Source organism: Mytilus californianus, unplaced genomic scaffold (assembly GCF_021869535.1).
Source record: "Mytilus californianus isolate M0D057914Y unplaced genomic scaffold, xbMytCali1.0.p SCAF_70, whole genome shotgun sequence".
NCBI classification, from domain to species: domain Eukaryota; kingdom Metazoa; phylum Mollusca; class Bivalvia; order Mytilida; family Mytilidae; genus Mytilus; species Mytilus californianus.
This window is the reverse complement of record NW_026262724.1, coordinates 215177-230330: the sequence shown is the minus strand read 5'-3', so window position 1 is coordinate 230330 and position 15154 is coordinate 215177. Positions and strand designations below refer to the sequence as shown.

Genomic DNA, 15154 nt, shown 5'->3' with positions numbered 1-15154 from the left:
TTATTTGCTTTTAAATATAAATCAGAAATAACCAACTTAAAATGGAAAATTTTAAAAAAAGAAAAAAAAGAAAAAAAAAAAAAATCCCCCCCCCCAAATTTTTTGAACCCCCTTATGATTCATCACCCCCAAACTCAATCCCAGCCTTCCCTTTGTGGTATGGTACCTTGCAGTACAATTTCAGAGAGATCCATACACTTGAACACAAGTTATTGTCTGGAAACTAGAAAAATGCTTATTTTTGGCCCCTTTTTGGCCCCAAATTCCTAAACGTTAATTGCAATTACCCCAAAACTCAAACCCAGCTTTCCCTTTGTGATATGGAACCTTGTAGTACAATTTCAGAAAGATCCATACACTTACACACAAGTTATTGTCCTGAAACTAGAAAAATGCTTGTTTTTTGCCCCTTTTTGGCCCCTAATTCCTAAAATATTGAGGCAATAACCCCCCATCATCAATCCCAGCCTTCCCTTTGTGGTATGGTACCTTGCAGTACAATTTCAGAGAGATCCATACACTTGAACACAAGTTATTGTCTGGAAACTAAAAATATGCATATTTTTGGCCCCTTTTTGGCCCCCAATTCCTAAACGTTTTGGCAATTACCCCCAAACTCAATTCCAGCTTTCCCTTTGTGATATGGAACCTTGTAGTACAATTTCAGAAAGATCCATACACTTACACACAAGTTATTGTCATGAAACTAGAAAAATGCTTGTTTTTTGCCCCTTTTTTGGCCCCTAATTCCTAAAATGTTGAGGCAATTACCCCCAAAATCAATCCCAGCATTCCTTTTGTGATATGGAACCTTGTGGTACAATGTCAGAGAGATCCATACACTAACACACAAGTTATGTCTGGAAGTTACAAAAATGCTTATTTTTGGCCCCTTTTTGGCCCCTAATTCCTTTACTGTTGGTACCATAACCCCCAAAATCAATCCCAACCTTCCTTTTGTGGTATTGAACCTTGTAGTAAAATTTCATAGAGATCCATTCACTTAAACTAAAGTTAGAGTGCGAAAACCAATGTGTCTTTGGACAACGCAGGACGACGACGACAACGACGACGACGCCAACGTCATACCAATATACGACCACAAAAATTTTTTGGCATCGTATAAAAAAAAAGGGGTGGGGGTGACCCCAGGGGACCCCCCTCAATTTCATTTGATTTGTTTTATTGTCCCATTTAAGAATATATATGGTTTAGGAGTGGGGATCTAGACTGTTTACAAGTTATCAAAAAGAAGTGGGGTGGGGTGACCCTAGGGGACTCGCCTTGTATTTCATTTGATTTGTTTTATTATCCCATACAAGAATATATATGGTTTCGGGGTGGAGATTTTGACCGTTTACAAATTTTCAAAAAAAAGGGGGTGGGGGTGACCCCAGGGGACTCCCCCACAATTTCATTTGATTTGTTTTATTGTCCCATTCAAGAATACATATTGTTTAGGGGTGGGATCTTGCCTGTTTACAAGTTATCAAAAAGAAGGGGGGTGGGGGTGACCCCCATGGACTTCCCCTATATATCATTTGATTTGTTTTATTATCCCATTCAAGAATATATATGGTTTAGGGGTGGGGATCTCGACAGTTTACAGGTTCTGAAACAGGATGGGGTGGGGTGACCCCAGGGGACTCACCTTTTATTTCATTAGATTTGTTTTATTGTCCCATACAAGAATATATATGGTTTTGGGGTGGGGATCTTGACCGTTTAAAAGTTTTCAAAAAGAAGGGGGGTGGGGGTGACCCCCATGGACTTCCCCCATATTTCATTTGATTTGTGTTATTGTCCCGTACAAGAATATATATGGTTTAGGAGTGGGGATCTTGACCGTTTTCAATTTCTCAAACAGGAGGGGGTGGGGGTGACCCCAGGGGACTCGCCTTTTATTTCATTTGATTTGTTTTGTTGTCACATACAAGAATATATATGGTTTCAGGGTTGGGATCTTGACTGTTTACAAGTTTTCAAAAAGTAGGGGGTGGGGGTGAACCCGGGGACTCCCCAAATATTTCATTTGATTTGTTTTATTGTCCCATACAAGAATATATATGGTTTAGGGGTGGGGATCTCAACCGTTTACAAGATAAAAGCACATTCTCAAATTGAAAGGGGGTGGGGGTAAGAATATATATGGTTTAGGGAGACTTAATTATCTACAAAATGTCTAATATATACAGTCCTACAGATCTTATCAGGAAACAGAAAATTTTCAAATAAATCTGTCACTCCAATGATATTATATGCTAAGATATAACCCAGATCTAATTAATAATTAATAATGTAATTAACTTCAAAATGTCTAATAATATAGCTTATAATCATTACCACTTAGAAATAGATAATTTTCAAATAAATCTGTCACTCCAATATTTTGTTGTGAGATAAGACATTATGCTTAGTCATAAAAAAGATAACAAGAGTAAAATATTTAAAAATTCCACTTTTGGATATTAAAAATGGTGATAACTCACAAAGGAGATATATTAATATCTTGAAAATTGAACTAGACCTTCATTAAGTCCCAGGAAACAACATATTTAAATTTGAAAAAAATTTGTTAAAGCGTTTTCATGTTATTCTGCTGACAATCTGTTTGGCAGCCGCCTGATCCGCCCAGCCACTCGCCGTATGTCACCATTTTAATAACCGATATTTCCTTCGAAAATCCGGTTAAAAAGTACAGGGCTCAGTACATCTCCTTGTTTTACTCCTCACTCAGATAAAAATGCTGAACTGAGTCCATTTGAAAACTTGATTCTGCATACTGAGTCAGTATATATTGAATAACAATTCTAAAAATTCTATTTGGAATATCATGTATCAAAAGTTTATGAAACAATCCTATTCGCCAAACAGTAAAAGGCTTTTTTGAGATCGATAAAAGCTGCAAATACCTTTTTATTTTGTTGTTTATAATGATCAATTACTGATTTTAGTGTAAATATGTGATCAGCAGTGCGACTATTTTCTTTAAAACCAATCTGATTTTTGTTGATTAAGTTTTTACTATTTATGAAGTTCATAAGTCTGTTATAGATAACTTTATTAAACAGCTTGCCAAGGTTGGAACTGATGGATATGCCCTTATAATTTCCAGGGTCAAATTTGTTTCCCTTTTTGTGGAGAAGAACTAGAAAACTTTCATTCCAGGTCTTTGGAAAATTTCCACTAGTAAAAATAAAATTAAATAATTTATGAAGTGGTTTAATTAATACTGGTACAACATTTTTCAACATTTCATTTGAGATCATATCAGCAGATGAACTCTTACCATTACGGAGCAATCTAATAGCTTTTACTATTTCATCTGCATTTATTTCTGTGTTTATTTCATTTGATATAACAGAATAATTTAAATTAGCTTTTAGTGATTCAAATTTGTGGACTATATTGCTTTGGTGATCATTATACTCATGATCAGACTTATTAAGATTTTTATAAAATTTAATAAAATCTTTTTGGGGAATATCATTAGCAGATTTATCTTTTACCTCTGACTGCTTACTAAGTTTGTTCAAAATCTTCCAGAAAACCTTGGGATTCTTTTCACATATGTTACTGAGTTCAGAGCATATTTTTCTTTTATATGTTTTTTCTTCATATTTACAAAGTCGTCTAAATTTTGACCGAAAGGAATTAAAATTTTTCCTGTACTCTGCATTTTCAGAAAATTTATTTACAAGTTTTTCATAATTTTTCACTGAAGTGCAAAGATCTTTACAAGATTCTGAAAACCAAGGTTTTCGGTTAGACTTCTTGTTTGTTTTGTTTTTTGGGAAACTTCTAACTAATTTAGCTGACTTTTGAGCATTTTCATAGAGAATTGAGGTGAAAGCTTCTACAGCTTTGTCAGCATCTTTAAAATCTGTTTGTAAATATTCTTCAAATTTTTTCTGACTTGTTGTGCTGTTACTGTTTTGAGTATAAAGGTCAATTGCCTCTAGCGACCATATATAAATTTATTAGGGAGTGGATCCAGTTGACATTGCACAATACTTAACTCGTAAAAAAATAATTTGTTAATAAAGTACAACAGATTATACAATGATTTGAAAGTGAAGTAAACTCATGAACCTCAAAGAGGCCTATTAAATTTAATAAATCATTTGAAACAAGCATGTAATCAACAACACTACATCCATTATAAGTAATACAGGTGTATTTGCCATGAAGATCACCTATAGTTCTTCCATTTAATATTCTTAGGCCTGACTCTTTGCATAAACTAAGCAAAATTTTACCAGTGAGTATTATTAATTAGTTTGGGGTAAAGATTATTTCTTGACATTATTTTATCATCAACATAATGACTATCCTCTAGATTTGTTTTCTTAGATTCATCAAATGTGACATAGTCAGGTTTAGTATTTGTGTATGCATTAAAATCTCCTTGTAGCATGATATGTCCTAAACTACTATACTTTACTGTATCAGCAAGTAACTGATTATAAATTGGTTCAATTCCAGAAACATTTACACTTGATTTTTCAGGGGATATGTAGACTGTGGCTATGTACACATCTTTATCAAATTTAAAGAATGAACGGTCTAATTTAATCCAAAGAATATCTGGGTGATTCTTAGGTAGTTTTTTAATACCTTTTGCTATGCTATTTTTAGCAGGTACACAGATGCCACCTGAATTTCGCCTAGCTTTTTTGTGTTTTTTCCTGGTATTTATATCAATTAGACTAAAGCCTGATATGTTAATTTCATTGTCTAAATTATTAGACCAGGTTTCAACAAAACCAAAAATGTGACATATATACCGGTAGATAGATATAAATGTGTAAAAGTAGCTTAAACAAAATTTTGAAAGCCTCTGACAAATGTTCTTACTAAGGCAAAAGAATTTGTATCTGAATCTGACAATCCTTATTCTAGACAAATCACCTGGATAAATGTTTTTTTTTTCACCTTGTACTATAAAAAGTATCAGTTCTATTTTGTAGAGCACAGTATAGGTAGTATGAAAATATTTGTTATTGCATAGTTTTAAGTTTCTAGTTAATTTCACAGTATCATATATTTCTTTTTAAATATGAATAATAATTATTATTTCCTAGTGAGAATTATGTTAAATATTGATTATATGCAACTGATCACTGTTAATATTCTCTTATCTCATACTGTTTGGACAGGGGAGGAGCTTTGACCATATTTAATTACTACATTACAGATGTTGATCAAATCTAGGACGTCAAACTCCCGCCAAATGCTAAATTAGTGTTAAGGGATGGACAGTGCACAAATCATGCAAAATTTACAGTTTAAGTGTACAAAAGACACAAACTGTGTGGTTCTATTGATAAAATAATGGTGTCAGAACACTCCTGGGGGTGTTCCCAGAGGAATTATTTTTATATTTATATTTATGTTGCATTTATAGGGGTTCAAATGGGGATATTCAGTTTTTAGGTGATTTTTCAAAACAATTTTTCATGGGAATTATCATCATAAAATGAAAATAGAATCTCTATGGGTGCCCCCTTTGGTTTGGCTTTGATATATGTGATTAAATGGGGTATTTTCTACAAAACCGTGTCCCAGTTTTGGGATAATTTGTTTCTGAATGAATTTATAGGTCTCCAAAGATGAAAGGTGAAATGAGGTTTGGCACCCAGCAGTTGAATCAATATATCTTCTAATTGAAGGCATATATAAAAAATCTGAGACACAGTTTTGTAGCTTGTGCATGGTCAATTAAAGGGATGAAAACAGATTTTTATTAACATTTGACCTGATGTGCTATTTTCGTCCAAGTTGGGAGAGCACTTTTTTGGCAGTTAATGAAATATATTTTTTAATTGATGATACCAAAAATAACTGTATATTTAGATTAAGAAAGAGTTATATTACAGCTTTAAAATGAGTTAAAGATTTTAAAAATCCATTGAGCAGTTTTGGAGAAATTAATCTTTAAAGACTGTTGGTTGGAGTCAGAAAAGTCAGACTGTAGTGCTACCTTAAAGGAAGGGTCATCTAGCACATTTTTCAAACTAGACACCATAATGATGTTTGTAGCCAAGTTTGGTAAAAGTTAACGATAACAGATGGGGACGACGTTGACCCTTTGGACCAGGTGAGCTAAAAACAGCCGGTCTTTAACAAATCTAGCTTGCATAAAATTTTCTTTAAGGTAAAATATAACTTGAGTTTTCATGAGACATGAAAAATTCCATAGTTTTTTAATCATTAAAGTCCCATAACTGGTGAACAAATAACATGAAAATGGTCAAATTCAAAATAGGAACCTACTTTTAATGTTGGCATCATAAATTAAATTCAACATAACCACCGAGGCAAAACATGAGACATTTAAAGATATACTGCTTGGTTTTTGTGGGTCAATACTAACCTAAATAATAAGTCTTCATTTTGATGATTGATATCTCAGAACTCTTGAAAAACTTATTTGTAGATCATCAAGTTTGAAAGATTCCCAGACCTCTTTACCCCATTTAAGCTAATAGTGTAGTTTTTGAAAAATTAGATACAAAATCCTGCATTCTGAGAGCCTTGAGAGTCTAGGATTATTAATATTGAACACAATATATGTTTTCTTCAAAAATTTTATTAATCTATTGTAAATTTTAAAGAAACAACCACAGTCTGTCCATTGTCCAAACATCGAGAAATTTACGTTCTCTGACCTCTTGATTGCATTAACGTTTTGAAATATGCCTGGCATCACAATACATTTAACTTATTGAAAACGTTTGAACAGTTTTAATTATTTATTCAAATCTTTAATAATAATTCAGTTAAACAACAATGACTAGATTTTGCGCACATGAAAAGTCCATTTGGCATAACACGCAATGTGAATGAATAGAGACACTTCAAAATCTCAGCATATTGCTGCCTTAAACGCTGACAAAGCTTCTTCTGTTATTTTTTTCATTCACTCTTCAACGTTTCATCCATGATACTTTTGTTTCAGCATCGCGACATGTGTCAAACTGAAAAGTTTATCTTACAGAAAATGTTAAGATCTACAGTAACTAAGATCCTTTCTTTTTTACTGTTTCCATACGTAATACCGGGCATTGTAAACCAGTCCGGTAATGCTATATCTTAATACCACATATTACTACAAGGGAAATAAACACGACTTGTTGCAGATCCCCAAACACAGTAAGGTTTACCAATACGATACTCTGATTAAATTAACAAAAATATTTTGATATTCAAACAAGCAAGAGAGCTCATATTTATTCTCTTACAACAGCAAAATTTAATTCCTAAAAAATAGAATTAACCGTGTTGGTAATACTTCTTGAATGGATTTTATCGCCAATTTGTACCCGTGTAATATAAGTCTCTTTAATGATTAACAATATTGTGCCCATGTAAAATAAGCCTCAACTGTTTTTAAATCCATACTGGATGTGCTCCTCATTAGTAGGAGGAAGTTACAGAAAAGAAGAAGGTATGCTTTGGTAATAAGACGGATCGAGATAGCCGATAGAGGGCACTGAATTTCTTGTATCACTGTGTTGAAAATGAAGTCTGTTATGTACATTTTGTAACCTTAAGTGGATCAAAATTCTAAGTAAAAGGGTTAACTATTAAACTTCCATTTAAATATTGCATTTGAGGAATACTTAATCAAATAAACTTAATTCCCAATACAAAAGTCAATCACATACTTTTAAAACGATTTTGAAAGAGCTCTAGGATGAACAATGTGTGTACTCTATTTCATGTAAACAAAATGGCATTTACACGATGGCCATAAATGCAAATGCCTCTAAAAATTACTAATGGACAATCATACCAATAAATGGTAGCAGAGTTAGTAGACTAGTGATCATGACTGGTAATGAGGGGAATAGCAAGTTTTTTATCCCTGAGATGCCAACTATTGCTCAAGGCAAAATTATAGTAGAATTGAAGGGAAAACCAAATTGCTATTCCCCTGATAACCAGTCATTTTGAAAGTGTTTATTATAGTTATAGTTTGTTAAAGTTATCAAAAAAGTCATTTTTCATGCAGATTTTGCATGTTTTTTCTGTAAACATTTCTCCTGCGAAGTAATACATTATTTTGATAACCAGATTTTGATGATTAGTCACAACAACAACAACATATGGTTATCTAATTATAACAATTAGAAGAATTTTATGTTCCAGATATTTCAGTGTTTTTCCTTACGATGCAAAAGTGTAAGCAAAGCTATTAGTCAATGATGTCATTTTTGCCTAATCACAAATATTTAAGTATGAAAAAGTTCAGGAAATATGATTTTAAACTATTTACAGAGATAATAGTCTTTGCAACTTTTTACTGGCTAATAATCTCTAGAAAGAAATAGCACAAATATTTTTATTAGGAAAAAACATACAGTCATAATACTGAGGTAAAATATAAACATACTGCCCTTGGATGAAGATGTTAGGGTAGATTAACACACGAGGGAAAAAATTATATTCCCAAGACAAAGTCACGGGTGATAATTTTTTCATTGAGTTTGTTAATCACGCTAAAACCTTCATCCAAGGGCAGTATATTTTTTATTATATTGAATGCCTTATGATTTAAGCATGCACAATGTTATTATTAGGACAATTGTTAAAAAAATAAAGTCATAAATATCATCAAGATAGTTTAGCAATAACAACAACAAAATGATGGAAATGATGTAGAAATAAGAATCTGTAAACCTCTGCCGTAGCGGGTGTTAATTGTTCCAAATCGGCAAACTTCGGGGTCAGGTTGCTAATATCATCACGTTGCTATGGGTGGGCGAGGCTTATGAAAGGTTAGTGAAAATTAACAAATGCTGTGTGTCCAATGAAATAAATGGATAATATAAGAAATTTGCATATAGTATAAAAATAACTATTATCTTATCTAGATCTAAAATGATTTACCTGTATAAATGATGACTACCACAATTAAGATAACTGAAGCCTGCTTTGACCAGGTACCTGAGAATAAAATAATATCATAATTGAACAGATGCAAAGTCCTTTCATAAGTAAAATGTTTTACAAGTTGTATATATCCAGTAACAAATTGAACAAAATGTTTTACTTGTTGTATACCTCCAGTAACAAAATGAGCATAATGTTTTACTTGTTGTATACCTCCAGTAACAAAATGAGCATAATGTTTTACTTGTTGTATACCTCCAGTAACAAAAGGAGCATAATGTTTTACTTGTTGTATACCTCCAGTAACAAAATGAGCAAAATGTTTTACTTGTTGTATACCTCCAGTAACAAAATGAGCATATTGTTTTACTTGTGTGGTAGAGTCATATTTGATTGATATATATTAAATATGATATTGTTGATTATTTATTTTATTGCAGTGTTTGATAGTTTAGTTATTCATTGTTTCTATTTCTAGTACTATTGTTCTAGTATCATTCTCTTTATCCTTTGATGAACCTCTTTTCTGTCATATCATTTTGGAGGGAAAATTGTAACCTTTTGATTGGTCAATCTTTAGGCCTTAGGCCTTACTATAGGTTTTCTTTGTTTCTGGTAGATTAATACTGCAGACATATTGAAATGCAGTGGTGAATAAAATGCTCCGCTGGGGCGCAGCTTGATACGACCGCAGAGGTCGAACCCTGAATACTTGGGGCAAGTATGGACACAACATTCAAGCTTGATACAGCACTGAATTTGGATTGTAATTAAATATTTGACACAGCATACGTTTCTCACACAGAATGACAGTGGTCTAAGAACTTTAAAATTTTTAATTTACCTATTCAATCCATATCATTATTATTTGCTTTTATATATAAACATACATGTGATGGACTGTGAAACTCAGATCAGGAGATTGGGAAATTTTGGTCAGGAGATTAGGACTCAGATCAGGAGGTTTTTAATCGACATAAATTTTGTCGTAAATGTAACTGTGTGTTGTAAAAATTGTTATAATAATAAATCAGAAATAACCAATTTAAAATGGAAAATTTTTAAAGAAAAAAAAGTAAAAAAAAATCCCCCCCCAATTTTTTGAACCCCCTTTTGATTCATCACCCCTAAACTCAATCCCAGCTTTCTCTTTGTGGTATGGTACCTTGCAGTACAATTTCAGAGAGATCCATACACTTGAACACAAGTTATTGTCTGGAAACTAGAAAAATGCTTGTTTTTTGGCCCCAAATTCCTAAACATAAAGGGCAATTACCCCCAAACTCAAACCCAGCTTTCCCTTTAAGATATGGAACCTTGCAGTACAATTTCAGAGAGATCCATACACTTGAACACAAGTTATTGTCTTGAAACTAGAAAAATGCTTGTTTTTTGGCCCCAAATTCCTAAACGTTAAGGGCAATTACCCCCAAACTCAAACCCAGCTTTCCCTTTGTGATATGGAACCTTGCAGTACAATTTCATAAAGATCCATACACTTACACACAAGTTATTGACCTGAAACTAGAACAAGAGTGCACACGCTGAAATGTCTCGCCTTCTTTACTAATCATTGATATTATGTTGATAGTCCTAAATATAAAGCTTTATTACAACTGTCACATAAACTTTACATTAACCAAGTAAACTAAACATTGACCAATGAACCATGAAAATGAGGTCAAGGTCAGATGAACCATGCTAGGCAGGCATGTACAGCTAACAATTCTTCCATACAACAAATATAGTTGACCTATTGCTTATAGTTTAAGAAAAACAGACCAAAACACAAAAACTTAACACTGAGCAATGAACCTTGAAAATGAGGTCAAGGTCAAATAAAACCTGCGTGACTGCCAAATAGATCATAAAATATTTCCATACACCAAATATAGTTGAACTATTGCATACAGTATAAGAAAAACAGACCAAAACACAAAAACTTAACTATAACCACTGAACCATGAAAATGAGGTCAAGGTCAGATGACACCTGCCAGTTGGACATGTACACCTTACAGTCCTTCCATACACCGAATATACTAGACCTATTGCTTATAGTATCTGAGATATGGACTTGACCACCAAAACTTAACCTTGTTCATTGATCCATGAAATGAGGTCGAGGTCAAGTGAAAACTGTCTGACGGGCATGAGGACCTTGCAAGGTACGAACATACCAAATATAGTTGAACTATTGCACATAGTATTAGAAAAAAAGACCAAAACTCAAAAACTTAACTTTGACCACTGAACCATGAAAATGAGGTCAAGGTCAGATGACACCTGCCCGCTAGACATGTACACCTTACAATCATTCCATACACCAAATATAGTAGACCTATGGCATACAGTATAAGAACAAGAGTGCACACGCTGAAATGTCTCGCCTTCTTTACTAATCATTGATATTATGTTGATAGTCCTAAATATAAAGCTTTATTACAACTGTCACATAAACTTAACATTAACCAAGTAAACTAAACATTGACCAATGAACCATGAAAATGAGGTCAAGGTCAGATGAACCATGCTAGGCAGGCATGTACAGCTAACAATTCTTCCATACAACAAATAGAGTTGACCTATTGCTTATAGTTTAAGAAAAACAGACCAAAACACAAAAACTTAACACTGAGCAATGAACCTTGAAAATGAGGTCAAGGTCAAATAAAACCTGCGTGACTGCCAAATAGATCATAAAATATTTCCATACACCAAATATAGTTGAACTATTGCATACAGTATAAGAAAAACAGACCAAAACACAAAAACTTAACTATAACCACTGAACCATGAAAATGACGTCAAGGTCAGATGACACCTGCCAGTTGGACATGTACACCTTACAGTCCTTCCATACACCGAATATACTAGACCTATTGCTTATAGTATCTGAGATATGGACTTGACCACCAAAACTTAACCTTGTTCATTGATCCATGAAATGAGGTCGAGGTCAAGTGAAAACTGTCTGACGGGCATGAGGACCTTGCAAGGTACGAACATACCAAATATAGTTGAACTATTGCACATAGTATTAGAAAAAAAGACCAAAACTCAAAAACTTAACTTTGACCACTGAACCATGAAAATGAGGTCAAGGTCAGATGACACCTGCCCGCTAGACATGTACACCTTACAATCATTCCATACACCAAATATAGTAGACCTATGGCATACAGTATAAGAAAAACAGACCAAAACACAAAAACTTAACTATAACCACTGAACCATGAAAATGAGGTCAAGGTCAGATGACACCTGCCAGTTGGACATGTACACCTTACAGTCCTTCCATACAGCGAATATACTAGACCTATTGCTTATAGTATCTGAGATATGGACTTGACCACCAAAACTTAACCTTGTTCACTGATCCATGAAATGAGGTCGAGGTCAAGTGAAAACTGTCTGACGGGCATGAGGACCTTGCAAGGTACGCACATACCAAATATAGTTATCCTATTACTTATAATAAGAGAGAATCTAACATTACAAAAAATCTTAACTTTTTTTTCAAGTAGTCACTGAACCATGAAAATGAGGTCAAGGACATTGGACATGTGACTGACGGAAACTTCGTAACATGAGGCATCCATATACAAAGTATGAAGCATCCAGACCTTCCACCTTCTAAAATATAAAGCTTTTAAGAAGTTAGCTAACGCCGCCGCCGCCACCGCCGGATCACTATCCCTATGTCGAGCTTTCTGCGACAAAAGTCGCAGGCTCGACAAAAATGCTAATTTTTGGCCCCTTATTCCTAAACGTTGTGGGCAATTACCCCCAAAATCAATCCCAGCCTTCCCTTTGTGGTATGGTACCTTGCAGTACAATTTCAGAGAGATCCATACATTTGAACACAAGTTATTGTCATGAAACTAGAAAAATGCTTGTTTTTTGCCCCTTTTTGGCCCCATAATTCCTAAAATTTGGAGGCAATTACCCCCAAAATCAATCCCAGCATTCCCTTTGTGATATGGAACCTTGTGATACAATGTCAGAGAGATCCATACACTTACACACAAGTTATTTTCATGAAACTAGAAAAATGCTTGTTTTTTGCCCCTTTTTGGCCCTAATTCCTAAAATTTGGAGGCAATTACCCATTAAATCAATCCCAGCATTCCCTTTGTGATATGGAACCTTGTGGTACAATGTCAGAGAGATCCATACACTAACACACAAGTTATGTCTGGAAGTTACAAAAATGCTTATTTTTGGCCCCTTTTTGGCCCCTAATTCCTTAACTGTGGGTACCATAACCCCCAAAATCAATCCCCACCTTCCTTTTGTGGTACTGAACCTTATGGTAAAATTGCATTGAGATCCATTCACTTAAACTAAAGTTAGAGTGTGAAAACTAATGTGTCTTCGGACGACGACGACGACGACGACACCAACGTCATACCAATATACGACCACAAAAATTTTTTTGCGGTCGTATAAAAATAACCTGCTTGAGAAATTGATTTCTTATATATATTATACTTCATATTCTTGGATTTTCAATATTCTTATATTCAGGTCAGTTGATTAACCTTATTTCTAATTAACAAATTAATAGTTTGTCATTTTAATACTTTATGAAAGGATTGAATGTATGTATTTGAATGGAGGAATATTTGGAGTATCAAAGAGTAAAAGATTAAATCATTAAATTATAAGATAATAACACAGAGTCATATTAAACATTTTAATATAAAACATTCTTGTACTTTAAATATTATAAAGTTACATTAAAAGTAATAGATAGATAAATTTGGTATTTGAATAATACAGAACTCTGAAACTACATATTTTAAATGTAGTTGTGTATTTTATTTAATTAGTGAAATAGTCCTGTCACTGGACTTATGAATGTTATATTTTTATTTATTCAGGATATGGATTAATACCTTTTCATATGACATGTAGTAGTGCTCAGATTTATACACACAGCACTGTGATGTTTCCCATTTCTACACTGACCTATGTACCATATACATGGTAAGCATTGTGTTCTATGTTGTTTACTTGTAATGTCTGTGCTGTCTAGTTTTATTTAAGTGATTGTCTGTTTATGTGAAGTGTAGTTTATGTGATATATTTATGTTGGTCAGAATTTATATACTTATTTATAAAATGGACAACTCTTTAAAAGATTTGAGATGTATATAATTATTTATTATCATGAGATACATATGAATATTGTATTGGAAAGTTAACTAAAGAGTTAGATTTTTGTGAGTAAAGGGCTTATTTGAGTATATAGATATTTAAAGGAATGAGTATAAATTGTAGTTATTCCCCTTTGCCCATATGTTACATGTACTGTCTTGTCATGTGAATATTTATTATTTGTTGTTATATGTTTTAGGGTCTAAATATAGTGTATTAAAAGAAAAGAACCCTAGATCATCGTTTGTGTTGTATTTACCTAGAAAATACCCCGTTACACTTGTTGTATACCTCCAGTAACAAAATGAGCATAATGTTTTACTTGTATACCTCCAGTAACAAAATGAGCAAAATGTTTTACTTGTTGTATACCTCCAGTAACAAAATGAGCATAATGTTTTACTTGTTGTATACCTCCAGTAACAAAATGAGCAAAATGTTTTACTTGTTGTATACCTCCAGTAACAAAATGAGCATAATGTTTTACTTGTTGTATAACTCCAGTAACAAAAGGAGCATAATGTTTTACTTGTATACATTTATTTTTGGCAGATTTTTTATGATAGTTTCTTTGTGACCAATTTTTTTACACTCTGCAAAATTAAGAACTTTGACATATTGTATAGACATCTGTTTATTGTTGAAGAAATTTACTTTGCCCTCAACATAAATTGATAATTTTTGGTGTTTTTTTTCCCTTGGATTGATGTCTCATTTATGTTTACCCATTACCCTTTCCTAGATAATCCTATGAGCCTGTATTTCTCCCCCTGGTACTTCTTGTATTAAATTGACAACATATTCTTCAAGGGTACCAACAGTTAAAGAAAGACACAAACTGGTATATCTAATAATGAGCCATTTACATGCTAAGTTCAGCTAAATTTGTGACCTAGGGGACATGCAGGCACACATTCCAACATTACTTGCAACACACCCTATGATACTGGCAAATAATGTTACCTAGTACCATTATAATACTTCAAAGAATGAAAAAGTTGTTATGAAACAGACATAAATTTGGCCCTTTGTCATGATTGTAAAATTTTTTTTTTTACTTTGTATTTTCAGTAGCTGTAGCTTGACGAGAGCTG

General features: G+C 33.3%; 1 protein-coding gene and 2 long non-coding RNA genes across 8 annotated transcripts in view; 1 reads left to right on the top strand and 2 right to left on the bottom strand.

The window, feature by feature from the left end:
• LOC127710319 (uncharacterized) overlaps nt 1-1108 on the bottom strand; it is a 49413-nt gene extending 48305 nt beyond the window's left edge. For both annotated transcript variants that reach the window (XR_007986124.1, XR_007986125.1), the window contains exon 1: nt 328-1108. This is a non-coding gene — a long non-coding RNA (uncharacterized LOC127710319). The remainder of the gene's footprint in view (nt 1-327) is intronic.
• The window catches only part of LOC127710315 (uncharacterized), a 644133-nt gene that overhangs the window by 529046 nt on the left and 99933 nt on the right, over nt 1-15154 (bottom strand). For all 5 annotated transcript variants that reach the window (XR_007986108.1, XM_052216116.1, XM_052216114.1 and 2 more), the window contains exon 7: nt 8896-8952. Coding sequence is in view for 4 of the 5 variants with exons in the window: in XM_052216116.1 (XP_052072076.1) it covers nt 8896-8952 (57 nt within the window). In the remaining variant the exon portion in view is untranslated. The remainder of the gene's footprint in view (nt 1-8895; nt 8953-15154) is intronic.
• LOC127710322 (uncharacterized) lies at nt 13817-14339 on the top strand. The gene is made up of 2 exons (XR_007986128.1): nt 13817-13889; nt 14260-14339. It is a non-coding gene; the product is annotated as an uncharacterized LOC127710322 (long non-coding RNA).